This window comes from Bufo bufo, chromosome 4 (genome assembly GCF_905171765.1).
Source record: "Bufo bufo chromosome 4, aBufBuf1.1, whole genome shotgun sequence".
Classification (NCBI taxonomy): Eukaryota; Metazoa; Chordata; class Amphibia; order Anura; family Bufonidae; genus Bufo; species Bufo bufo.
The window spans coordinates 334280326-334308226 of NC_053392.1; the positions used below are offsets into that span (position 1 = coordinate 334280326).

The 27901-nt window shown below is 41.8% G+C and overlaps 1 protein-coding gene across 8 annotated transcripts in view; it reads right to left on the minus strand.

Annotated features, from left to right (window-relative positions):
• Positions 1–27901, minus strand: part of SCML4 (Scm polycomb group protein like 4) — a 167989-nt gene that overhangs the window by 15792 nt on the left and 124296 nt on the right. For 3 of the 8 annotated variants that reach the window (XM_040428839.1, XM_040428838.1, XM_040428836.1), the window contains 4 exons: positions 17116–17245; positions 14473–14673; positions 5272–5466; positions 3992–4273 (listed from right to left, as the gene is read on the minus strand). In XM_040428839.1, the coding sequence (XP_040284773.1) occupies positions 3992–4273; positions 5272–5466; positions 14473–14673; positions 17116–17245 (808 nt within the window). Of the gene's footprint in view, positions 1–3991; positions 4274–5271; positions 5467–14284; positions 14367–14472; positions 14674–17115; positions 17246–22924; positions 23045–23411; positions 23420–27901 lie in introns of those variants that run through there. The other 5 variants (XM_040428842.1, XM_040428841.1, XM_040428843.1 and 2 more) reach the window with 5 other exon arrangements.

Below are 27901 nucleotides of genomic sequence, written 5' to 3' on the forward strand. Positions count from 1 at the left end.
GATCAGGATCGTGATCAGTCTTGAAAATGCCTGATCAGTCAGAAAAATGCATTGAAATTACTGGATCCGTCATCCGGCAAAACAGATCCGGCATTTATTTTTTTCACCTTATTCTGAATGCAGTATCTGGCACTAATACATTCCTATGGGAAAAAAAATGCATTCAGGCAAGTCTTCAGTTTCTTTCGACAGAGATAAAACCATAGCATGCTGCGGTTTTATCTTTTGCCTGATCAGTCAAAACGACTGAACTGAAGACATCCTGATGCATCCTGAACCGATTACTCTCCATTCAGAATACATGGGGCTATACCTGATCAGTTATTTTCCGGCATTGAGCCCTTTTGACGGAACTCTATGGCCTCTTTCACACTTGCGTTGTCCGGATCCGGCGTGTACTCCACTTGCCGGAATTACACGCCAGATCCGGAAAAACTGAGCCGTCTTCAAAATGCTTTCAGTGTTACTATGGCAGCCAGGACGCTATTAAAGTCCTGGTTGCCATAGTAGGAGCGGGGAGCGGTATACTTACAGTCCGTGCGGCTCCCGGGGCGCTCCAGAGTGACGTCAGAGCGCCCCATGCGCATGGATGACGTGATCCATGCGATCACGTGATCCATGCGCTTGGGGCGCCCTGACGTCACTCTGGAGTGCCCCGGGAGCCGCACGGACGGTAAGTATGCTGCTCCCCCTCTCCCCGCTACACTTTACCATGGCTGCCAGGACTTTAGCGTCCTGGCAGCCATGGTAACCATTCAGAAAAAAGCTAAAAGTCGGGTCCGGCAATGCGCCGAAACGAAGTTTAGCTTAAGGCCGGATCCGGATCAATGCCTTTCAATGGGCATTAATTCCGGATCCGGCCTTGCGGCAAGTCTTCAGGATTTTTGGCCAGAGCAAAAAGCGCAGCATGCTGCGGTATTTTCTCCGGCCAAAAAACGTTCCGTTCCGGAACTGAAGACATCCTGATGCATCCTGAATGGATTTCTCTCCATTCAGAATGCATTAGGATAAAACTGATCAGGATTCTTCCGGCATATAGCCCCGACGACGGAACTCTATGCCGGAAGAAAAGAACGCAGGTGTGAAAGAGCCCTATGCCGGAAAAGAAAAACGCTCGTGTGAAAAAGTAGACCTGCACTGGAACCTATCAGCGACACTATATCACTATCTAACCTACACTGACTATCTCCCTCGAACTATCTGTATTATATATATATATGAGCTAACTAACTAACTATCTAATGTAATGACACAGCAAAGCACAGCAGTAACACTGCTCTCTTTCTCAGATCTGCAAAATACTGCATACAAGGGCTGCTGGGGATGTTGCTAAGTTGGGGATGTTGCTATATAGTAAGGGGTAGGCAACTTTCCTATTGGTTGCTAGGGATGTTGCTAAGCTCAGACAAAGACATTGCAGCCTTCTCATTGGCCCACAAGCAAGAAGGGAGGTTACTGATGAAAAAAAAATCTAGAATATTCGAGAATACAAATATATAGCACTATATTGTAAATCTTCGCAAATTCTCGAAGTGGCGATATTCGCAAATTGGAATATTCGCGCCCACGATGTGCCATGTACTCAAACTCTTTTTCTAGCAGTGGTCATGCCAGTTTATATATGGCTCATGCCCATAAGGAATTTCCAGGATCTGTGGTTTTGTGCCAAGTAATGAGTAGCTAGCTAGCTAGTAGCTAGACTTTCATGTGTGTTAAATGACTAATGCCTAATATTCAGTTTACAACTTGATCCTGGTTTCAGAATTTTCTCATGTGAACATGTTCCTTCCAGTAATGCTAATACATGCTAAGGCCTCATGCACATGAATGTGTGCCGGCTGGGCCTGTGCTACGGACCGCAAATTGTGGTTGCAATGCACGGGCACTGACTGTGGGGCCGCCGCATGCGGATCGCGGACCCATTCAATTGAATGGGGCCCGTGATCCGCATCCGACTGTTCGCACAGCAAAAAAGTAGTGCATGCACTCCATGGTGCGTCCGTGGGCTTCCGATCTGTGCCTCGGTTCCGCACCACACCACATCTCCCAGACTGCAGACCCATTCAAGTGAATGGGTCCGCATCTGTGATGTGCGGTGCACACTGGCGGTCAATGGCCGTGTGCATGAGCCCTTAATGTGAGGTCCGTATGTCCAGGATGCTGCTATCTTCACTAGCTGTCATGTATCATTACAACTTTGCCTCTGGGCTGCCTGCCACTTCTACAGTCCATGAGGGGTCTCTTCCCTCTTGTACTGACAGCCTATATGATTCTTACCCGGTAAACGGTCTTGTGTGTGATTTCCTCCCTATCTACAGCCATTGTGAGCTGCTCTCCTTGAATGCTTTCCCTAAGGCCTCTTGCACACGATCGAATGGCTTTTTCAGTATTTTGCGATCCTCAAGAAAGGGATCCGCAAAAAATACGGATGACATCTGTGTGCATTCCGTTTTTTGCAGAACGGAACTGCTGGCCCCTGATAGAACAGTACTATCCTTGCCCGTTATGCGGACAATAATAGGACATGTTCTATCTTTGAACGGAACGGAAATATGGAAACGGAAGGCATACAGAGTACCTTCAGTTTTTTGTGCGGATCCATTGAAATGAATTGTTCCGTATACGGTCCGTATACAGAACGCAAAAAACAGAACGGAAACGGAAAAAAAAACATTCGTGTACAAGAGGCCTAACATTATGAATTGCCATACACTGTGAATTGCCATAATTGCCCCCTCCTTCCTGCTAAGGCCTCTTTCACACGGGTGTGTGCGCCCCGTTGCCGTATTGTGGACCGCATTTGCGGATCCGCAATACACGGGCGCCGTTCCGTGGGCATTCCGCATCACGGATGCGGACCCATTCACTTCAATGGGTCCGCACATCCGGTGATGCGGAATGGTGCGGAATGGAACCACTGAACGAAACCCTACGGAAGCACTACGGAGTGCTTCCGCGGGGTTTCGTCCCGTACTTCTGTTCCGCAAAAAGATAGTCCTATCTTTTTGCGGAACGGCCGGATTGCGGACCCATTTAAGTGAATGGGTCCGCGATCCGCTGCGGCTCCCCCACAGACTGTGCTCGTGCATTGCGGCCCGCATTTTGCGGGCCGCAGCACGACCATGGGGCGCACACGCCCGTGTGAAAGAGGCCTAAATCTAACACTAGGAGATGCATGGGGATTGCAGAGAAAGCCATCAGTAACAGGAGCTGGGTTCCAATGCATTTATATCAGATTTAGGCCTCCTGCACATGCATCTGTATTTTGGTCGATAATCCAACGGATTTACAAAATGCGGTTAACTTCCATGTTCTATCATTTGCGGAATGGCCACACGGATGTGCAAAAAATGTGAATGTATGCATGGCCCCATAGGAAAGAATGGGTCAGAGTGCCAAAAGTACGGATAGCAAACCAAAGAAACATTTGTCTCTTATGTTTGTGTGCATTAGCAGCTAGGTGGAGGACACAAACACACTCTGCAGAAGCAAAATGGTAGGATTCTTTTAAAGACTATTGGAAAGTTGCTTAATTTTGTTTGAATTTAGGAATCAAGTTAACAATAAAAAAATATTGCAAAGGTTTCCATAGCCTTTAACTCCATAGGGCAAGTGCAGAAAATAAAAAATATAACGTGAATTGAGTAAGTCGTGAAGTAAGTCAAGATAAGACTATAAGACATATCATCACATGGAAAAATGTAGAGATATTGATGGATAATAACTTCAGCTGTAGCAAACAATGCCAAACCATGTCATATAGCTGGCAATGTTAACATACATCTGTCAGGGTGCTACCGCACGTTCAGGCGGTTTTTGATTCCAAAATCATGTGTGGATCATAACAGGAGAAAATATATAAAGGACAGATACAAATTCTCCACTTTTTTAATCCATTCTAGGTTTTGGCTTAAAAAAACTGCATATAAAACCTGAACATGTGGACGCACCCTAATAAACTCATAGTAAGAAATAAATTGAGCTTCATTACCACTTCTGTTACCCTCAAGGTAACTTCCATTTCTTGTGGGACTTGATGTTTGGCGCCTTAATCCTGCTGAGGACTGAACTCCTGAAGACATCTGACTGGATCTATGGTTGCATGAAGAAGAGGAGCTTCCACCACTTCCACCTCCAAGCCGTCCTTCTCCATTATTCTGTCTGGCAGGGTAAAGAGAACCCATGTAGTTGTAGGCAGAATCAGAAGGATCAACACTGTATCGTTTTGTAGTCACAGGATCGACCAAGTAATCTTCTGGAATTACAGTTTCTGCTGAGGGAAAAGGAACTGTGTAAGCATTTAACTAATAAAATGCCAACAATGATAAGCAATACAGAAGGCCATTTTAACCACATTCTACATGGTAAAGCTTTTTCATGAGTTTAATTTTTTATTTATTCTTAAAGAGGTATTCATGGATTTTACTACTGATGGCTTGTCCTCACGATGGGCCGTCAATATCTGATCAGTCAGGTTCCATATATCACTTTCCCTTGTAAATCAGTAGTACAGGCCAACAGAAACTATAAATATATCTCACTATTATACATAGAATAGAAAGTAGACATGTCCAGTTGTATCCACCACCATTTAGACTCAAGCTTCACCTATATTTTCGATACATATATTTATGTTCAAAGGGGCCACACCTTTATGTGAGTTAGGGCTCATGCACACGACCGTTGTAGTTTAGCAGTCCGATTTTAACGGATCCGCTGTTCCATATCTGAGTTTTTGTTTTTTTTCTGTTTTGTGGCCACATCCGTTCTGTTATGCCACAAAACATATCCGTATGGTTTCCATATGCGTTACATTTTTTTGCGGATCGCAAACGGAAACAGGAAGTTGGTTATCATTACTGTAATGTACTGTAATGTTTGCAAACAGTAAACACATGGGCAAAGTGGGCATTAATCTGCAAAATACGGATGACATACGGATGTGTTCCGTATGCATTCCGTATTTTTTGTGGACCCATTGACTTGAATGGAGCCACGGATCATGATTTGCAGACAATAATAGGACATGCGCTACTTTTTTGCGGAACGGCCAAGCGGACATACGAAAACGGAATGCAAACTGAGTAATTTCCGTTGTTTTTGCTGACCCATTGAAGTGAATGGTTCCGCGTACAGTCCGCAAAAAAAATTGAAAGGACACGGAAAGAAGATACGTTCGTGTGCATGAGCCCTTATGTTTTGTTTGGTGAGCTGGGAGTTGGAAAGGAACTGGCTAGGTGAGCGCCCCCTAGATGGTCATGTACATCTTACCTGACTCCATCCTTCCAGTATCATATTCCTTGGGATTGTCTGACGTGGTGCTATACTGTACAAAGGGCTGATTGCTGAACAGATTGTCACAGATGAGGCTGCGGCACAGCTTCTTCAGGAATCGCAGAACGTATCCTATGCTGTTCACTACAGGAAGGCTGAGAAGATGCTGTTTTCCCTCAAATGAAGCAGACACTGAAAAAAAAGAAATAAAACCACTTATTACATGCACTTGTACTACAGTGCAACCAGTTTGAGATGAATCTATAAAGTATAACACCGGTATTCACATATTAGGCTACTTTCACATCTGCGTTAGGTGCGGATCCGTCTGGTATCTGCACAGACGGATCCGCACCTATAATGCAAACGCTTAGATCCGTTCAGAACGGATCCGTTTGCATTACCATGAACAAAAAAAAAATAAAAAAATTATTTTTTTTGTTTATGATAATGCAAACGGATCCGTTTTGACTTTACATTGAAAGTCAATGGGGGACGGATCCGTTTGAAAATTGAGCCATATTGTGTCAACTTCAAACGGATCCGTCCCCATTGACTTAGGCTACTTTCACACTAGCGTTCGGGGCTCCGCTTGTGAGTTCCGTTTGAAGGCTCTCACAAGCGGCCCCGAACGGATCCGTCCAGCCCTAATGCATTCTGAGTAGATGCGGATCCGCTCAGAATGCATCAGTCTGGCACCGTTTGTCCTCCGCTCCGCTCAGCAGGCGGACACCTGAACGCAGCTTGCAGCGTTCGGGTGTCCCCCTGGCCGTGCGGAGGCAAACGGATCCGTCCAGACTTACAATGTAAGTCAATGGGGACGGATCCGTTTGAAGTTGACACAATATGGCTACTTTCACACCTGCGTTAGGTGCGGATCCGTCTGGTATCTGCACAGACGGATCCGCACCTATAATGCAAACGCTTAGATCCGTTCAGAACGGATCCGTTTGCATTACCATGAACAAAAAAAAATAAAAAATAAAATTATTTTATTTTTTGTTTATGATAATGCAAATGGATCCGTTTTGACTTTACATTGAAAGTTAATGGGGGACGGATCAGTTTGAAAATTGAGCCATATTGTGTCAACTTCAAACGGATCCGTCCCCATTGACTTACATTGTAAGTCTGGACGGATCCGTTTGCCTCCACACGGCCAGGCGGACACCCGAACGCTGCAAGCTGCGTTCAGGTGTCCGCCTGCTGAGCGGAGCGGAGGACAAACGGTGCCAGACTTATGCATTCTGAGCGGATCCGCATCCACTCAGAATGCATTAGGGCTGGACGGATCCATTCGGGGCCGCTTGTGAGAGCCTTCAAACGGAACTCACAAGCGGAGCCCCGAACGCTAGTGTGAAAGTAGCCTTACATGTGAGGTTTAGTAACTACTTGCATTCCCCATGCAATATCAATTCTCGCGCATCTATTCTCATGACTCTAAATTGTACCATTCCTTTATTATTCCTGCTAGAAGTTATGAATGAATTACTAGCAGTTTGCAGTTCAGGTACAGATGGGTGTTACCAGTTGGGGACAGTACCGGACTGGGGTGCCTAGGGCCCACCAGTAAAATGTATTTTGGGGGCCCACCATACGGATACATTCAAATATTACCTGCTCACACAGCAGCAAGATGCTACCAGATGACTGAATATGGGGGTCCCTACAGCAATTGTGAGAAGGTAGGTCCAGGGGAATAGAGGACACTGGCTAGCTTTCCTCTATACCTAGAAGTCATCTCCGCTATCTGATTGTGTCTATAATAATATACTAGGGAGTTTCTTTAATAATCTATCACATTTTTTATATGAACTTAGGCTGTTGAGGTGCTGTACATTGAATACATGTATGTAGTGCAGTAAGTATACTGTGTTATGTTCCACTAGTGCAGGGGGTTGGAGACTAGGGACCCACCTTGCTCAGGGGCCCACTGGGGGATTCACCTGTACCCCTGTGGGCCAGTCCAAGCCTGGTTGGGGAGGGGTGTCTGACACTGGTAACACTAATTCAATAGTTTCAGACTGTGCAGGGACACACCTCAACTGGTTACACCCACCTAGACCTTCATTACAAGCTGATAATAATTCATTCATAACTTCGAGCAGGAATAATAAAGGAATTGCACAATATATAGTCATAAGAAAAGATACTCCAGAATTGCAAGTAGTTGTTAGGAGCGGTTACAGGTTTTTCCGTGACGCACCCGCATCCTATCCGGCCCTCACACGCGACGCCCGTGTGAGAGAGGCCTTAGTGTTCTGAAACACGTCTGGTGATTAATGAACTTATAACCAAGTTCCTAACAGTAGGATTACTATTTGGCTGGCAAAATCCTTCACTGTATTGTGGCAATTTATTTCCCGTATTGCACCGTGCTCAAGAAACCACATTAAAAGATTGTTAATCAAACTAAGCAGCAGGATCAGGTGAAGCAGGACATTATAAGTAAAGATGAAAGAAGTTTTGAAAAATTAGATTCAGCAGCTTTGCCAAAGTCAAAAATGTATTCATTACGTTCGTCACGAATCTCTATGTTAAAAGCCCATTCAGCCTATCAATCAATGAGATAATTTTTAATGGCTGCTTAGACAGAAATGCACCCGTCTAATCACTCACTTCATACACGTGCTTGCGCAGAGGCAGTCCGCTCCTCTCTTGATTGAAAAACACCTGCCAAAGTACCTCCGCTGAGCGTGAAGATTTCATCACGTACTCCCATCATGATTACTTAGTCATCAGTGATGACGTGCCTCTACGTGAGCAAGTGGATGAGGTGAGTATTTTTTCCCCCATTCTTTCAAGACAACCATTTTAGGAAAAATGATTCATTACCATGAAGTGCGAGGAAATTCCTAATTTTTCCTAAAATTCAGACCAAATTCGAATACTTTGCTTCACTCAACACTAATTATAAGCATAGAGCACTACTATCTGTATTTCTAGTTTTAAGCCTATATACAGAATATCACAATTAACAAAAGAAGACACTGACAACCGTGTGAACAGTGCATACTAGCATCAAAGGAAATGAATGTTGTTTTACTCTGTCCAGCAAAGGAACATATCTAACTATTTTGTATGATTTAAAAGTAGCTGCTCCGCAACTCCTTACTGTGAAGGAACAGTGACTACATATCAGAAATAATAATACTGTATTTTTCACCCTATAAGACGCCCATAGGACTCACCTAGGTCCTGACTTACAAAGTCAGATTGCCGTAATCTTGCAATGCGTGACCTCGCACATGCGCAGTGCCGGCATAGTGTTCCTTCCCTGTGCTGGCATCAGCCTCAGGGAAGGAACTGCGCATGCGCGAGCTCGCGCACAGCGAGATTACGGCGTTCTGACTTCGTGAGCAAGGAGGAGATTCCTGGATACAGGTGGTGCTGGGCTCCTTCACAGGGGTGTGTGGCTGGGCTCCAGAACGGTTAGTGCAGCCCCTTGGGCTCCTTACCAGGCTAATTTACAATTTACATATATAGAAAATCTTTTTTTACACTCAATAAAACCACATAAAGCTATAGGACAGGTATATTGCGGAAATGCTAGCGGCGATCTAGCCGTGTATGTCCGCATCTCTATAGGGTAAAAAGAGGTGACAGCATCCCTTTAAAACAAAAACAAAGGCATATGATAAATGACCCTACACATTTTATTGTAGATAATCTTTCATAATGAGTGTATTTGGATGTTTCAACTAAAAAGTATATAAAGATAGTAGTTGTGTATTTCATGACATTCTCTTCATGATTTGGGGAGTCAGTCATAATATCAAAAATTGCAAATCAAATAGTTCTGAAATACTCCATATGTATTAAGAAAAAAGAATTTCCCCTCAGTCTTTACCAGTTCTAGTTATCCTAGGCAATTTGTCTGCTGGAATACACTTCTGTCTATGACACTCATGTGGGTCATTTATCAAACTGGTGTAAAGTAGCACTGGCTTAGTTGTCCATAGCAACCAATCAGATTCCACCTTTCATTTTCCAAAAAATGAAAGGTGGAATCTGATTGGTTGCTTTGAGCAACTAAGCCAGTGCTACTTTACACCAGTTTGATAAATGACCCCAATGGTGTGGTAAATTGTGGAACATGATCCATTAGCTGCGGCTCTACCATTCACTATTGTATTCATAGGTTTGCTGATGCGCTTTAAAGTGTGCGCTAAATCTTTTCTTGCCCTAATTAATACTCTTTGTTGGCACAAGAGCTTACTAATTATCTCAGCAGCTATTGAATCATGAAAGGCTCAGCAATTTCACAAAGCTTATTCTTCTTATGTAGCGTCTTCCCTTCAGCCGTGCCAGTGCTTGTAGGCACTTTCCACTCCAAGTCATGCTGGCTTCATCTTACCCCATCCTTTAGGACTGGTTCTCCTTAATCCTCTTTTGAAATAATCTTTCAAATGACCATGGACATGAAATGCTACTATTTTACAGAATAAATACATGAAATTAAAACAGGACATATTGTCACTCCTGACATGTCTGTGTCAGTAAAAAATTGTATTCCCTACAATACAATTCTCTGGAACAGGGATCAGCAACCTGCGGCACTCCAGCTGTTCTGAAACTACAACTCCCAGAGTCCTCCTTTCACTTCTATGGCAGCTACAAGAACAGTCAAGAAAGTGTGCCTGCCGGGAGTTGTAGTTGCACAGCAGCTGGAGTGCCGCAGGTTGCTAATTCCTTCTTTAGCACCGTTTTCTACAAGTCACTGTTGTACCATTCGGCTGGTATTCCTCTACAACTGGGGGGGGGTGTCCCTGCATTCTCTCAGACCGCCCAATTAATGCTGACAGAGGCAAACTGTGTAGGAACACATCACTCTGACAAGCAGAAAGGTAACACCCAGTTGTCAAATGATTCATACATTTCTAGAAGGAATAACGGCAAAGTTACAAGGAAAGATGCTCCAAAACTGTTGTTTCTCAGGGAATACTAAAACAGACGCATCAGGGGTGGCGACAGATCTACATTAAAAGAGTTCTCTGACTTTAGGTTACTAATGCTTAATCAGTATAAGAATTAAAAGTGAAAAGTTATGCAACTTTCTGATGATGTTAAGGTTAGTTTCACAGTAGTATTAGAAATCTCCTGCAGGCTGTTCTGGCAGAGGAGCAGCCTGCTGGAGATGTCTGGATCCGGCACTGCTGGACGCTACCTGACATGCGCCAGCCCCATTGGCTATAATGGGGACAAGCAAAGATCTGGCCGCAACCAGACAAACATGCCAAGAATCAGCCGGACAAAAAACCCTTGCGAGCAGCAGTTTTCGTCCGGCCAATTCTTTGCATATTTGCGGCCAGATCTCCGCCAGTCCCCATTATAGTGAATGGGGCCAGACGGAATTCACAAAGCTCTGCAGGGAAAAAGTGCTAGTGTAAAACTAGCCTTACAATTGTGGCTGGATCTGAATTCTAGTGTAATTTGTGGCAAAATGTGATGCATATTCCTACCTACTACACCATAAACACGCACCTTTGTCCCAAGAATACATGTTACTGGCCGAAGCTGCTGCCAGACTCCTCTGATTATCTCCGGAAATGACAATAAAGCTGAATACAGTTCTGGGCTATCTCCATCAGTCCCAAAGACTTTGAATAGAGTATCAACGTGTACGTTTGGCTGCTCAATTTGTTTGGCGATCTGCAATGCATGACCGCAATGAGGAATAGTGAAAGTATCTGGATCTTCATTCGAGTGAAATGTTGTAAATGAGACTGTAATTCTAGTGCAAGCAATGGAAATTCATAAAAAGTTTGGGAAAATGTATCCGTCAATAAATGTGCTAAATCCCAATCTCTTTTACATGGTGTAATCGAATTACACATTGACACTTCTTTTTATTGACTTTCCAAATAGTTCTGGCAAAAGTATTTTTCTGCATTTTTTAAGAGATTATAAAGACGACTATTAAGATGATGAATTAAAACATCCGTCCCGCTACTTTTAATGACAATATCTCATTTCTTGCCCATACACTGCCCATACACTGAATTATTTCCAATGCAGAGATTTTTTATTGTTAACAAGCTGAGCTTTCCAAATTCGCATTGATATACTGTAAGTGTGCACAAAATTGGATACATTTAGTAGTATTTAACTAGACAATACTTATATATTTTAAAACAATATTGGGTTCTTAGCTTACAATCGCATGAGATCACCAGCCACAATATGGCAACCTCATTCAGATGGGTTCTTACATTAACATTATTCTTGAGCTAGGAATAAAGACTGTATGGTTTTCAAATATATCACAAAGGCACTACATGGCACCATATGGTGACATGTGAATGGTTTGCATGTTCATAATATGGACAGTATGCATGGCCCACGGAAAACCACTGATGTGGGTATACATATGCAGTACCCCAGATAGTAGAATGCAGCATGAGTTAGGTATTTGAGTTAACTATTCTGGCCCAGCCCTCTCTGGAGATTAGGGTGGGTGCTGGCCATTCCCCGTAGCTCCAGAAGACTCTAGAGCAGGGGTACTCAAGTACTTTTTGTAAAGGTCCACATACCTGAGTCTGCTGTAGGATGAAGGTCCGAGCTGCAAAACAAAAAATATAGGAGAGACAACACCATTGGCGTGAAGCACTGCATTTTTTATTTTTTTTACAATAATCCACACCACCAAGCCCACCTAATCTTAATTCTGCTGACTAAACAGTAAGAATGTCCTTTCAGTGTCCCCTAATAATAATGATGCCCCTTTAATGCCCCTCAGACAGTATAATATCCCTTTAGGACTCCACAGAGTATGATACCCCTAAGTACACCCTCACAACAGGGTGATTCCTGGGTGCTCCCACGCATTATGATGCTCCTTAGTGCCCCTGACACATTGTGATGCCTCATTAGCTCCTCCCCACAGAGTATGAATACCCTAAGTGCCCCTTCACAGTTCTAATGCCCTCTTTGTGTCCTCCTCACAGTAATAATCCCCATTGTGCCCCTTCACAGTAATAATCCCCATTGTGCCCCCTTCAGAGTAATAATCCCCATTGTGCCCCCTTCACAGTAATAATCCCCATTGTTCCCCCTTCATATTAATAATCTCTATTGTGCCTCCTTTACAGTAATAATGCCCCTTAATAGTAGTAATGCCCATTGTACCTCCTTCACAGTAATAATGCCCATTGGGCCTACTTAATAGTAATAATGCCCATTTGTGCCCCCTTAATAGTAGTAATGCCCATTGTGCCCCTTCACAGTAATAATGCCCATTGCGCCCCCTTCAGAGTAATAATGCCCTCTGTTCCCCCCTCCGTAGCTGAAATCTCCATTGTGCCGCTTCAATAGTAGTAATTTCCTCTGTGCTAGTATTGCCCATTGTGCCCCCTTCACAGTAATAATGCTTTCTGTGCCCCCTTCATAGTAGTAATGCCCTCTGTGCACTGTGCCCCCTCCATAGTAGAAATGCCCATTGTGCTCCTTCCATATTAGCAATGCCCTCTGTGCCCCCTTCAGAGTAGAAATGCCCATTGTGCCCCCTCCATAGTAAAAATGCCCATTGTGCCCACTTTACATTAGCAATGCCCTCTGTGCCCCCTCCAGAGTAGAAATGCCCATTGTGCCCCCTCCATAGTAAAAATGCCCATTGTGCCCACTTTACATTAGCATCGCCCATTGTGCCTCCTCCAGAGTAGAAATGCCCATTGTGCCCATTTCACATTAGCATCGCCCATAGTGTCCCCTCCATAGTAAAAATGCCCATTGTGCCCCCTCCATAGTAAAAATGCCCATTGTGCCCACTTCACATTAGCATCGCCCATTGTGCCCCCTCCAGAGTAGAAATGCCCATTGTGCCACCTCCATAGTAGAAATGCCCATTGTGCCCCCTCCAGAGTAGAAATGCTCATTGTGCCCCCTCCAGAACAGAAATGCCCATTGTGCCGCTTCACATTAGCAATGCCCTCTGTGCCTCCTCCAGATTAGAAATGCCCATTGTGCCCCCTCTATAGTAGAAATGCCCATTGTGCCCCTTTGCATTAGCAATGCCCATTGTGCCCCCTCCAGAGTAGAAATGCCCATTGTGCCCCCTCCAGAGTAGAAATGCCCATTGTGCCCCCTCCAGAGTAGAAATGCCCATTGTGCCCTCTTCACATTTACAATGCCCATTGTGTCCCCTCTCCAGAGTAGAAATGCCCAGTGTGCCCACTCTGTGTTAACCCCCCCCCCCCAAAAAAAACAACAACACAGTGACTACTCACCTTGTCCATTCCTGAAGCTCAGATCCAGCTCTTCCCTGCAGACACAGATCGCTCTGCAGTACTGTGTGGGCAGATTACCGTGCTACAATCTCTGCCCACACAGGCCGGCAGCGCGATCTGTGCCTACAGGCTGAATGGGTGTCCTGCTGGGTGATTAGGAAAGGTTTTGTGTGTACTAATAGGGTGGCGGCCATTTTATTTCCCCTGATAATTGCTCCCTAGAAAAAATGAGCCATTATAACTAATGAAAGATATTTGGGAATATATTTATAATAAAGTAATATTTAAGTATTTTCATTTTCTTAATTCCCGGAGAACCCCTTTAACATCCAGGGCATCCCAAGCTACCATCAGACAGAGAGTCCACAACTACAGAGAGAGCCCTGAGGGTGCCCCCTCCTTGACTGCACTGACCCCAGGAAGCGACGGCCTGAGGTAGGACACCGTGACACCACATTGCTACATCAGGGCCACTACCACTTCTATTCTCCACATGGCTCCTCAGTAGTTCGCTACACACAGATTAAAATCAACGGGTATGTGTGCAGTCCGTGGAGACCTTACACAAACACACCGCATACAAATATATCCATATATAGCTGCAATTTCCTATTTGTATGCATTGCCACTTTAGTCCCTGCAAGCTTGTAAATTTTACTCTATAATAAATGAATTGACTTGCTTTGAGTGAAATATACATAATATGCATTTTCTCTAGCACCTGGTCATACAACACCTACAAGGTGTGGATGCAATTTTGCAAGTAACAGATCAAGTATTCACACCTCCCCAGAATGTTACCAGCTTAGGTGGAAAGCTGCTAAACATATCCCATCCATCAGCTACAGAAGTGTGCTGCTTGCGATGCTATTTTGTGGCTTACGATATCTGATAAGAGTAGAGCTGGAAAAAAAAACTGAAAATAAAAAGAGATATTAAATCTATATAGAAACATGTCTTCCTTCCTCGTTACCTGAAACCATTTCTCCTCCATAACCCTGTTTCACTAGGGAGAACATGCTCTTCTGCTGATGAGCACAGTCGATGCAGGCTTGAACTGCCTGTTGTAGCACCATGGAAGGACGCTCTGGTCCAAAGTGGTCGGGGAGCTGCTGGACCTTTTTTCTGTCAAGATAGGGTCCAGTGTTACCTTGTTTGTTCACATAAATACAAACTGAAATTTAAAGAAAAAAAACAAGAATGTTCCATTAATTATATGAAAATCACAGTATTTTATGAAATGACTGATACAACCTGTGAACAACTGCAACATTGATGTTTAGTTATCTGCTGAAACACAGAGATATTATAAGAGTATGAATAGGTTGTTTAATATCAGATTTACCATTTTGATTGCTTAGTTTAGCACTCCAAGATAACAACCAAGGATATTATATGGATGCAACAGCTGGCCAAAAGCTGCTTTCACAACTGTTCCACTGCAGTTTATGAGGATATCCATATAAATGGCCCACCCTGTAGTATAAAAAAATAAAAAAAAAATCTAACTTACCTCTTCCATTTGCTCGCCACGGGCCGCCAGCCTCCATCTTGCTTGAAGATCTCGGCTGAAATCCCGTGCGGCACGAGATTACATCATCACGCCGACGCAAGATTTCGGCCGAGATCTTTAAGCAAGATGGCGGTGGCCGGCCCGAGAAAATGGAGGCGGTAAGTTTGATAAAATTTTTATTTTTTGTAAATTTTACACTCAGATGCCGTGATCATGTATGAACGCGGCATTTGAGGGGTACAATGATGGGGGCGGCGCTATTGCATCTCCCTGTCATTGCATCCGCTACTTACAAAAAAAATGCGCTTCGTGACAAAGTAATTCATCAGGAAGCAAAAAAAATTTGAAATTTGGCAAATTAGCCGAATCGGTCATCTCTAGTCGTAACCATGGAAACGAGCAGTGTAAAATGTGATGGAAAATTGAATCCAGACAGCAAAGGAGGCAATATGGGTAATAACAATACATTAGTAAGTGCCTTGTATTAACTTTCTCTACATGATAAATGCCACTTGCAGTGACACAACCTCTTGGCCTTTCAGAGGTTAAAAAAAAAAAAACTTCATCCACTTGCACGCACCCTCACACTTGTACAGTCGTTCCTCACAGGATGCAGAAGGTCCTTCTGCCTTCAGCGAACAGTGAGCGTCCCCGTGCGTGCAGGTGGTTAAAGTGAGGAGGGTTTTTTTGCGGCATAAAAAAAATACAGCACATTATTACAGCTGAAGGTCACTCTCGGGGACATTATTAATGCTGGGGGCCACTCTCAGGGACATTATGTATACTAAAGTGATTGGGATTTAAATTAAAAAAGCCAATAAAAAGCATACATTTTTAATAGGCCTTTTTAATGGCTGTTAAAAAAGAATGCAAAGGGGCCAGGCAGACAGAAAATGGATGCAAAAAATGGCCATAAAAATGACTGTGTCGTGTGAATGTAGCCTAAAATTCCTACTCAGATTGGCGCACATTATTTCTATAGACGGAGGGTGATAACTGGCTACTAGTCACACTAAAGTTTTTATATTGTTTGTCCCAACACTGAGCTTAGACTACATACAGTTGCAAGAAAAAGTATGTGAACCCTTTGGAATGATATGGATTTCTGCACAAATTGGTCATAAAATGTGATCTGATCTTCATCTAAGTCACAATAATAGACAATCACAGTCTGCTTAAACTAATAACTCACAAAGAATTAATCCATATCATTCCAAAGGGTTCACATACTTTTTCTTGCAACTGTATATCAGACCATTGGTAGATCCACGAACCATTATATCTAATATCAGTTTTCTTTAAAGGGCTTCTGTCACCCGCCTAAAGTCATTTATTTTTTTTGGCTCCTTAAAATCCTTATGCTGCGATTTATCAATATATAGGGCTCTTACTCATTTTGGTTCAGTAGTTTCTTCAAAAAATGGACTTTTATAATATGTAAATGTCCTCTCTACCAGCAAGTAGGGCGGTTACTTGCTGGTAGCAGCTGCATCCTCCTTTCATAATGACGCCCCCTCCTCATGTTGATTGACAGGGCCAGCGAGCGCTCTCGTTCTCTGCTGGCCCTATCTGCGTTTTAAATCTCGCGCCTTCGCCGTATCGGTCTTCAGTCGGCGCAGGCGCATTGAGAGGAGGATGCTCGCTCGGCCGCTCCTTCCTCAGTGCGCCTGCACCAGGTGTAGATGTGACGTCATCGGCGCAGGCGCATTGAGGAAGGAGCGGCCGACTGAAGACGGGTACAACGCAGGTGCGAGATTTTGAACGCAGATAGGGCCAGCAGAGAACGAGCGCGTTCGCTGGCCCTGTCAATAAACATGAGGAGGAGGCGTCATTATGAATGGACGATGCGGCTGCTAGCAGCAAGTAGCCGCCCTACTTGCTGGTAGACAGGTAATTTACATATTATAAAAGTCCATTTTTTGAAGAAACTACTGAACGAAAATGAGTAAGAGCCCTATATATTGATAAATCGCAGCATAAGGATTTTAAGGAGCCCAAAAAAAATAAATGACTTTAGGGGGGTGACAGAAGCCCTTTAATTTAATCCTAAATGTACAGTATATAGCAGATGTAGCAGTGTTACTACCAAAACATATCATATACCTGTAAGTGCCTGTGGAACAGCAGAATTGGGCACAGTTGCGGCATCCTGAGGAATAGAACTGATGTCTGGTTCTGGAGTGCTGCGAGGAGGCGAAATTGCTAATGGTGTCATTACAACGCGAGATTTCAGCTGCAAAAACAGATGGAAAATGTATAATGGCAAATAGTGGATAGAATACATAACAAGGTAGGTGGTTATGATATGATACTCTGAATTCTATAGCAGATGAAGGTGTAATATGTCAATCGGACTTAACCAAACGGTGTATATTAGTAGGATTAGTGCTGATTTTGTGGAGCTTTTGCTGAGTAAGTGCTGACATAATAAGCATCTGATCTTGAATATTAAAGTGTCACTATCTTTATAAATTTTATATATAAAGGAATGGTTCAGTTTACACTGGTTCATTCAATATTCTATAGTAATAATATTCTCTACTCTTAAAGGAATACTTCCATTATTTTTTAAACTCAATGTTCATAGATATAGCATTTTTAAAGAATTTTTAGATGTTTTTTTAATTTTCATTTTGGCAGAACTATACCACTGAAATTAAATACAAAATACCGTCCTCTTGTTGCACTCAACAAAAACAAGAAGACCTCCGCTATAGATAGGTAATCCATTGTCAGTTTAGTGCTGCTGTTAGGGGAAGATGTTATCTTATTTGTATTTATTCATTTTATATAACTCAGTTATATAGCACTGTCATATACTGCAGCTCTTTACAGACATTACCATTGCTTGATGTCGCCAATGGAGCTCACAATCTAAGTTCCCTATAAGTATGTCTTTGGTGTGATGGAGGAAAACGCAGTACACAGGCTTGGGAATAACACACCAACTCCATGTAGATGTTGTCCTTGGTCAGATTCAAACCTAGAACCCCAGTGCTGGAAGGCACCAGTGCTAACCACTGAGCGACCGTACTAATAGTAGTTATAGAATTGGGATAACAGCATGACAGCTGTATTGTTCTCTTGGTAGGCCTACATAAAGATGCCCACAGAAAAGCACTGCGTTTATTAGCGTAATGTGAGATGCCTCACTACAGGGATGTTCTCTCTTGTCACAGTGATGGCCTGATCGAGAGAGTTAAGGGAGACTGACTGTTATGCTAAGGCTTCTTTCACATTATTGTTAGGCTTGTCCGGTAGGCTGTTCCGTCAGGGGAACAGCCTGCCGAATCTGTACAAATTTTTTAACACGTGTGCTGCTGGAAGTCCACCCCGAACCCATTCACTAGACAATGCATGTTTGCTGTGCTGCGGCCACATGTCCAGCCCGTCCCCATTATAGTGAATGGGGCCGGAGTGGACTTCCAGCAGCACACGTGCGCAAACGTTAGTACGGATCTGGCAGGCTGTTCCCCTGCCAGAACAGCCTGCCGGAAAAGCCTAACGCCAGTGTAAAAGAAGCCTAAGAGCCCACAGAAAGAAGAATTTAAAGAGTCAGGACACAAGGGAGAATACAGGGAGTGACTTCAAGAAATTATATCCAAAAAATCATCCCTGTTTTTTTGGGGGGAAAAAATGAAATAAAAACTTGCATACAATATGGCTGTTAATATGTTAATAGGTGGAAAAAAAATGTAAGTGTCGTTTAAGCACTTGTATAAATACATCTTCAGTTTGCTTCCCCTAGCGGTGGCCATGTACTGCAGAAATATTTGTATTTAACACATCTTTGCTCTTCTCTATCTAACCGAACTGATAAAGCTACTACAATATTAAATGAACCAGCGAAAACCAGGGAATTATTTTATGTAAAATTAATTATATAACAACTTGCTATATATCACATCTAAGTTGGTAACTGAATGCTGAATGCACAGGAATGCTGTGGATTTGGTGCTGGGGATTTGCATGCAGAAAATCCCCATCATTTTACAGTAGCAGGAAAGTGGATAAAATTTTAATAAGTCTCATATACACACTGTGAAATTGACAGATTTTAAATCCGTAGCATATCCATAGCACTCGCAGATTTAAACCTTTAAAAACCAAACAAGTCTGCATGTAACGCATGACATTTTGCCATGGATATTTCACAAGTTTTTCCAATGCAAATTACGTCCTGTGTGAATGGACTCTTTAGAAAGAGCCTCATTGTATCTTTTGGATACAACAAATGCAGAAGTCTATGAGTGACCAATAGAGCAGTGTTCACTTCAAACAGACCCTAATGGTAAATTTTATTTCAAAAGTCTTCTGAATCTTATTAAGACTATTCAGTGTTCGTCTGACAGTTTTAGGCTACATGCACACGACCGTGCTGTTTTTTGCGGTCCACAAACCACGGATCCACAAAAAACGGAAGCCGCCCGTGTGCCTTCCGCAATTTGCGGAACGGAATGGGCGGCCCATTGTAGACATGCCTATTCTTGTCCGCAAAATGGACAAGGATAGGACATGCTATATTTTTTTTGCGGGGCCACGGAACGGTGCAACGGATGCGGACAGCACACGAAGTGCTGTTCGCATCTCTTGCGGCCCCATTTAAGTGAATGGGTCCGCATCCGAGCCGCAAAAACGGCGGCTCGGATGCGGACCAAAACAACGGTCGTGTGCATGCGGCCTTAGTTTAATCTTTCCGTTCTTAATACTGCATATATTTATGTTTGGCCTAATATTAAATGATAGTATCAATACCAATTATTCAGGTTTTATTTTAGTCTTCTTACTCTGAGCAATTCAATAAATTAAGCTGAGATTGCAAATATGATCTAAGAAATGTGATAAATGTCGTAATGTTTTTTTCTGATGGCAATCTTATAATATCTAGGCCATTTTCATTGTTATCTCTACCAAAAAAAAGGTTGAGAGATTTATTATAAATGTAAGAATAATCTATATTAATTAAGTCAAAGGATTACATTACACTCAATGGTGTATAAACTAAAGTCAATGTCAGCCAATTAAATGTAAAAATAGTAAAATGTTTGTGGTCAGTGAAATCTTTAATAATCGGGTGTCCTAAGGCTACCGTTCTTCAATTGCTTTGTCCTTCAGGCATCCCTGCTTGAGAATAATCATTTGACTGATGGAAGCAGGAAATTGATTAGCTGTATTTTCAGAAATATTGGTGTAAATCACAAAATGGTTGCCTCCAGTGTGTTTGGCTGGCAAGTATACTTTATGTTCAGCAATAAAAAGCTCATTTATCTAGAGAAATATAAATCTAGTAATGTCATTCATGCTTTAAACATACTGGTGCAGTAATTATTCAAAATATTAAAGCAGTCAAACCACACACTCATCCGGGAAGTAAATTAATCTCTACAAAATTATTTTTGACAACACATACAAATATTTCTGATTTCTTCTATTCTTGAATTTGTCACACTTAATTGATTCAGATCTTCAAATAAAATTTATTATAAAGTAAAGACAACCAAAATGTTAATTTTATTTACTGATGAAAAAATTTATCCAACACAAACTGACACTGTGTGATAAAGTAAATCCCCCCCTTAGGGTGCTATAACACGTCATAGGTAGAGTCTCCTATTTCACTGCTGTTTTCTAGTTGTACCTGGACTTACCAAGTTTTAAGGTTAAAAGTTCAGGTGCACCCCAGCAATTAGCAGTAAATCGTGAACACTACCCACAATCATGAGCATTAACGGTATGTAATGGCACCCTCAGTTACAAAGTCAACCAATTAACCAAATTTCAATGTTTGATAACTCGATTCAGTTAAACTAGAAACACCCATGCTGGCTTAGTAACATCCCCTTGACAGCTGGACATCACTTACATGAGACCTCTGTACAATGTAAAAGAGGATAAAGGATCTCAACAAGTATTAACCTTTGGCATGATCTAAAGAAATTTTTGAAGAGATGACAAAAAATATTGAAATATCAATCTAGAAATTGTTACAAGTTTCTACCGTTCTGGGGCTCTGTTAAACCACAATTAGCATTACTGTCTACAAAAGGAGGTAACTTTGAAAAGCGGCAAATCTTCTATGGCCTACCTACCAAAGGTTCCCCAACAGCGCATTAGAAACTCATCCACAAAGTCAAAAAAGAACCCAGGCAAACACCTAAAGAATTGTAGGTCTCACTCACCTCAGATAAGGACATTTATGATTAGCAAGACACTGGGCAAATATGGTATCCAAAGGGGAGATTTAAAATGAAAATCCTTACTAATCAAAAGGGAACATAAATACTCGCCTTACATTTGCAAAAACACAATGAGGAACCTTTTGTTAGTGTTCTGTTGATTGCTCTGTGTAACTTATTGAATACAAGGGTCCTGTGATACAGCCTTCTACAGTAAGAACATCATACCAACAGTCAAATGTGGTGGTATGATGATGTGGAACTTCTTCAGGGCCTGGATGTCATTATACCAGAAGTCCTGAAGGAGAATGTCCAGTCATCAGTCTGTGAAAAATTATATTATTGTTAAAATTTCTATTTTGTGTTTATTCAGGTCGTCTTTGTCTCAGCGTAGTAACATTAATGACCTACAGTTCTGGATAGTCATCAGTATCAGATCCATGGTGGTCCAGCACCCACATCACCACCGATCAGCAGTTTTTTTTTAGAATCCAGGATACCAGGCTGAACTGGATGGACAGATGTCTTTTTTTAGCCTTATAGAATATGTTTGCATCAGAAATTAAGCCAGAAGCAGAAAATGTTGATAACTGTGTAATGACTGTGCCGGCATACTGCAGCTCAGCTTCAATTCACTTAAATACTGCAGTAACCCAGGACGGCCAATAGACATTGGAAGGTGCCCTCTGCTTCTGGTTCCATCCACAGTTTCCATCACTGGTGACTGCTGAAAACAGCTGATCAGTGGAGCTGCTGGTTGAAGGCCCCCCTCTGATCTGATACTAATGACCCACAGGTGAAACTCGAAAAATTTGAATATCGTGCAAAGTTAATTTATTTCAGTAATTCAACTTAAAAGGTGAAACTAACATATGAGATAGACTTTTACATGCAAAGCGAGATATTTCAAGCCTTTATTTGTTATAATTTGGATGATTATGGCTTATAGTTTATGAAACCCCAAAGTCTCAATGTTGAGGTACCCTTTGCTCAGGGGGTATGGATTAGTTAGCTGACTAGAGTGTGACACTTTGAGCCTGGACTATTGAACCTTTTCACAATATTCTAATTTTAAGAGGCATTAATGCAACTCCTTTTAATTTGCTTTACTAAAATAAATGGACTTTTTGCACAATATTCTAATTTTTCGAGTTTCACCTGTATCTTGAGAATAGGTTGTCAATATCACCAAGTTGGAAAACCCCTTTAAGTTTTGTCTGAAGATCTGAAACACATAAGTGTAAAAAAAAAAAGAAAAGAATTAGGGTTAAATACTTTTTGACAGCCCTGACAATTGACACACAGAATTTTCTACCTAATTGAATAAACATATTTTTTTTACTGTGGTTTTATGTTTGCGGGAGTAGAAATATAGGGCCAGCAGACTATCATCTTGTGTGAACCCAGAATTTATCAGGTAACAGTTGCTTTGTAGATTTCTATTGAAATCAATAATTTTCCATTGCAATGTTTGGATGATTAATGTACGCTCAACTGAGTTCACAAAGCGAAGGTCACCTTCCTGTAAGCAATATTAGAATTTGATTTGACATTATGGGAAATCTCAACATATAAGCAAGAGACTTTATTGTTCTTCTTACTGTGAATGAAAAATAAAAGACAAATGTGTTTAGGCACTTTCTTGCCTAGGAAAAAAAAAAACATATGCATGTAAAGACAAAAGGTTGGTGGTGTATCCTGAATTTTAAAAAATAAAAAATAAATCAAATACTCACACTCTGAAGATGCAATGCTTGAAGATTTATTGTGAGGGCATGCAGAGAGTAACAACGTTTCGAGTTGGCTATGGACCCTTCATCGGGTAAGGTGAACAGTGGTGCGGGAGCCCTTATATACTAAAACATAAGGGAGAACAGCACTATCAGTTCCCATTTTGGATACACCACCCTTTTCGTCTTTACAAATGATGCATAGAAGTGAATCACACTACTGTTAATACACGTTACATAATGTCTTTTGTAGTTAGTTCAGAGATGCACATGAACGTAATATATGATGTATAATTCAAAAAATGCAAGTTTACTCATGGCTTCCACAGCTATAATAGGAGCATTAAAAAAAAACTATTAGTCGTATTAGTACTTTTGTACGGTATGTACATTCCATGTGGACTACACAAGTGATTACGGTGAACCCATGTGGACTACACAAGTGGTTACTGTGAACGGCTAGTCTGGTGTATTTATTTATGATAGCACCTACCAACTTCAAGACCCTGAGACTTCATGCAGGGAAAGCAAACTGGAAGCAGGCAGGAGCAAGGAGGACAGCAGATTCCTGGTGAGCACATTGTGATAAAAGTATGATTTTGATGCAGAGCATTTGTATACTTCTAAAGCTATGTTCACATGGCAACACTTTAAAGCCAAAAACAGAAGTGCATCCAAAACACAGAAGAGGTTTTTTGTGTTTAGGTTTCATGTGTGGTTTAACCAGTTCAAAACCAGTCCATTTTCCCCCTTTCATGACCTAATATATTTTAGTTTTTTTTTAGCATGTGGCTACAAAAGACCTTTTTCTTTTTTTCATATTTTTCTTCTTTTTTTAACTGTTTTACATCTTTTATGAGTGCTACATTGCTTCTATTTTTATGGCATTTTAGTCTCTTTTTAGTTTTCATATTTTATATTAAAAAAAGGAAAAAATAGTTTGTAATATTTTTTTTCGATTTTTCTAATAGCATAAAGTGCAACTTAAAATGCTCATATTAGGCTACATGCACACGAACGTTGTTTGCTTCCGTGTCCGTTCCGTTTTTTTTGCGGATAAGATGCGGACCCATTCATTTCATACTGTGCTGTCCGCATCAGTATGTCTGTTCCGTTGCCCCGCAAAAAAAAATAGTGCATGTCCTATTTTTTTTTAGTTTGCAGACAAGGATAGACATTATTACAATGGATCCGCAAAAAAAACTGATCCGCAAAAAAATCTGATGCCATACGGAATGTCATCAGTTTTTTTGCGGATCCGCAATTTGCGGCCCGCAAAACACATACGGTCGTGTGCATGTAGCCTTAGGCCTCATGCACACGACCGTTGTGTGCATCCGCGTCCGTTCCGTCATTTTTCACAGTTTAGCGGAGGTCCCATTCATTTCTATGGAGCTGTGAAAAAAAACTGATAGTCCTCCGTTTTTTCTCCGCGTCCGTGATCCGTGATTCCAGTCCGTAAAAAAAATATAACCTGTCCTATTCTTGTCAGTGGAAAACGGAGGACGGACCCATTCAAGTCAATGGGTCTGTCAAAAAAAACTAATGCACAACTGGTCTGTCATCCGTGTCCGCGTCCGTGTCCGTTTTTTTCTACAAGACCTTGGTGCAATAAAATTACACTTTTCATTAACCTTCCTTTTTTTTCCCTGTCAGACAAAAAAAAAGGAAGACACAAGAAAACACAACTGAAGCAAAATCGGACACGGACCACTGAAGCCAAATCACTGACAGTGAAAAAAAACATTTGTGTGCATGAGGCCTTAGTTTGCACTACTGTAGGGCAATTTGCTTATGTCACTATTCTGGCATAATATGCTGAGGAAAAATGTGCTATCAGACATTACCATGGGACAATATCTGTTCAGCTTGCAACAGCAGTGTTATATCCTAGGAGACATGTAAAGTGTGTGGACAGCATTTGATCCTTAGTTAAAAAGTATATTAAGCTAAAGATGATAAATAAATAGAAAAAATACAAACAAATTTACTTACAAGGGTTATTTCATGAAGACGACTATGGTCCATATGCCCTACCAGGACATATTTCTGTCCATGAAGCTGTGCTTACTTTTTTGTCGGTCGAGCTGCAGTTTTATTTATAACATTTTGGGGTATGTATGATGTTTTGATCACTTTTTATTAAATTTATTTTGAAAAGTGAAGCAACCAAAGAGCATTGGTTTATCCATTTTGCATTTTTTTTTTTTTTTACTATTATTGCATTTACCCTACAGGAAAAATATTTAGATTTTATAATAGATCAACCACCTTAGATCAGACAATAGCAATTATGTATATTTTTTTGTTTATTTTTATATTTAATTTGGGGAAAGGGGAAATTTAAATTTTTATTTATTTTTGCTTTATTATAATTAAAAAAAAATGTTTTTTACTTTATTTTTAAGGCTTGGACATGCAATCATCAGATCACTTCTATCCTACAAAGTAATGGTTTAACATTGTAGTCCATGGGAACATCGCTTTATTCCTATCAAGCCCTGCCATGGCCTCTGAGAGGTTAAACGTCCATGTTCGATATCAGGAAGAAATTAAAAAGCTTCTGTCACCATTCCTGACATGTTTACTAGATAATTGTATTCCCAATTCTGCAGCATCGTTTCATAAAACTCTTATGTTGTTCTGTTCCTCAGTTATTGCTACTAGAAGTTTACTACTGAGTATGCAATTGGGTGTTACCAATCGGAGGAGGGGTGTCCCTGAACAGTCTGACACTATCCAATAAATGCTGCCAGTGGAAGACTGTGTAGGGACACAACCCTAGCTGTTAACACCCAGTTGCAGATTCATTAATAAACTTTTAGCAGCAATAAACTGAGGAATTCAGCAATATACAGTTACATAAAAGATGATCCAAATGCTCGTTATTACATGGGGAATGCAAGTGAAGTAGCGTAAAACAGACATATCAGAGGAGGTGATAGGTGTGACACCACTGTAGGCCAATAATATGCAGAATTATTTAAAAGCTTAACGCTAAAAGCTCCTTTACCAATGTGCTATGCAAAGTGAGGGGAGCAGAACAGGCAGGAGCAGCAATATGCTGTGCTTCCCTGCCTGTGCTCATTCCGCTCAGCTAAATCCAGGCATAGCATAGGTGGAGTGAGCACAGGCAGGAGCTCTGAAATGCACATAGCTGCTTGTGTCTGTTCCGCTCTGCTCAGAATAGCACCCTGCCCCGATGTGCTATGTCAAGATTTGAGCAGAGCAGGTACAAGAGTAGCAATGAGCTCGCTGTGGCCCCCATTTCAGCAGTACAGTGGAATCTGTACACATGCACCCTGCTCACATGTCAGCAGTATACCTGTCTACTGATTTCAAAGCACGATAGACGCTTATTTCTTTAGTAAAACAGTAAAATCCATAAATAAAGTATATCACAACAATGAATTTCAGGGCATTTAGAACATTTATTAAATTAAAGGGGTTGTCTCACTTCAGCAAGTGGCATTTATTATGTAGATAAAGTTTATACAAGCCACTTACTACTGTATTGTGATTGTCTATATTGCTTCCTTTGCTGGTGGGATTCATTTTTCCATCACTTTATACACTGCTCGTTTCCATAGTTACGACCACCCTGCAATCCATGTTTGTGGTTGTGTTTGCACAGAGGCAGACCATGCGGCTGCTATGGGGCCCATGGAGAAAAGGGGCCCAGCCGTGGAGAAAAGCCCAGCCCCTAATTATACTTACATAGCTAGCTATGAAAACCTAGCTAGCTGAGAAGGACCTGCAATGATGTCATCATCATGTGATCAGAGTCAGTAGTTTTACAGCTAAAGGACCTGCGATAATGTCATCATAATACGATCAGGGCAGAATTACAGAGCTCAGCAGTGGAGAGGAAAACGTGGTGAACTGCCTGGGGAGGAACTTCTGTGTGTGCCTGGAGGAGAGGTGATTAGTGTCCTGTGATTGCCCATAACATCCTAATACTGGGAGTTGTAGTTTTGTCCTACTGTATCCCACTCCATGTAATGTTCACAGATTTCCTACAATAACAATCTGGACATGCTGAGAGTTGTAGTTCTCTCTTCTTGTAATATCCACTGATGCTGTATAATAACAGTCTGGTAATGCTGGGAGTTGAAGTTCTCTCCTCCTATACGCTCCATGTACCCTCCACTAATTTTCTGCAGTAAGGCCTGTTTCACACTGCCGGCAGTAGTAGCCTACCAAAGCTCTCTGAGATTGCTGGAGGTTACCGGAATACTCGCCAGCCCCATTGCACCCAGAGAGCTCTGGTGCGCTGTTCTCTGTTGGAACTACTGCTGGCAGTGTGAAACAGGCCTAAACCGGTCATGATGAGACTTGTAGTTCTCTTATCACTATGATGTTCTTCAGCTGCTGAGGTGTGCATTAGGCTTTGTTCACATCTGTGCTAGTGAAGTTTGCTGTTCTGCGCTGTGATAGGAGCACAACAACAAAAATCACAATAGTGTCGGATCTGGTTCCTCTGGACATGGGGGCCCAATTCAGATTCTTGCTATAGGGCCCAATGATTTTTATGTACGCCCCTGAAAAGTTGCTAGTCCCTTTGGTGGGCGGGACTGTGGCAATGCGCATAGGCTGGTGCTTTTTGCTACTATAGTGTGCAAGCACGACCACCACTGATGGATTGCAGGGTGGTCATAACCATGGAAACGAGCAGTGTATAATGTGAGGAAAAAATTCATCCAGCCAGCAAAGGAAGCAATATATACAAGGAGAAAGAAAGAGTCGGGCGGCACTGCTTAGATTCCAGGAATATACATAAACCGGCAATCCCATGTATACCCGTGTAGTTATATCATCCGTGGTGCTCAGCCAAAATATAGTCCTCAATAATTCTCAAGTAGTAGGGTAAAATGTAAGGCAGCACTCACCATTTGTAGACAAACATTTCCTTTATTTGTCTAAAAAAGACAGTACATACATGGCAGGGGCGGACAAACTCTCCTGCAGGTCATAGCAGCGATG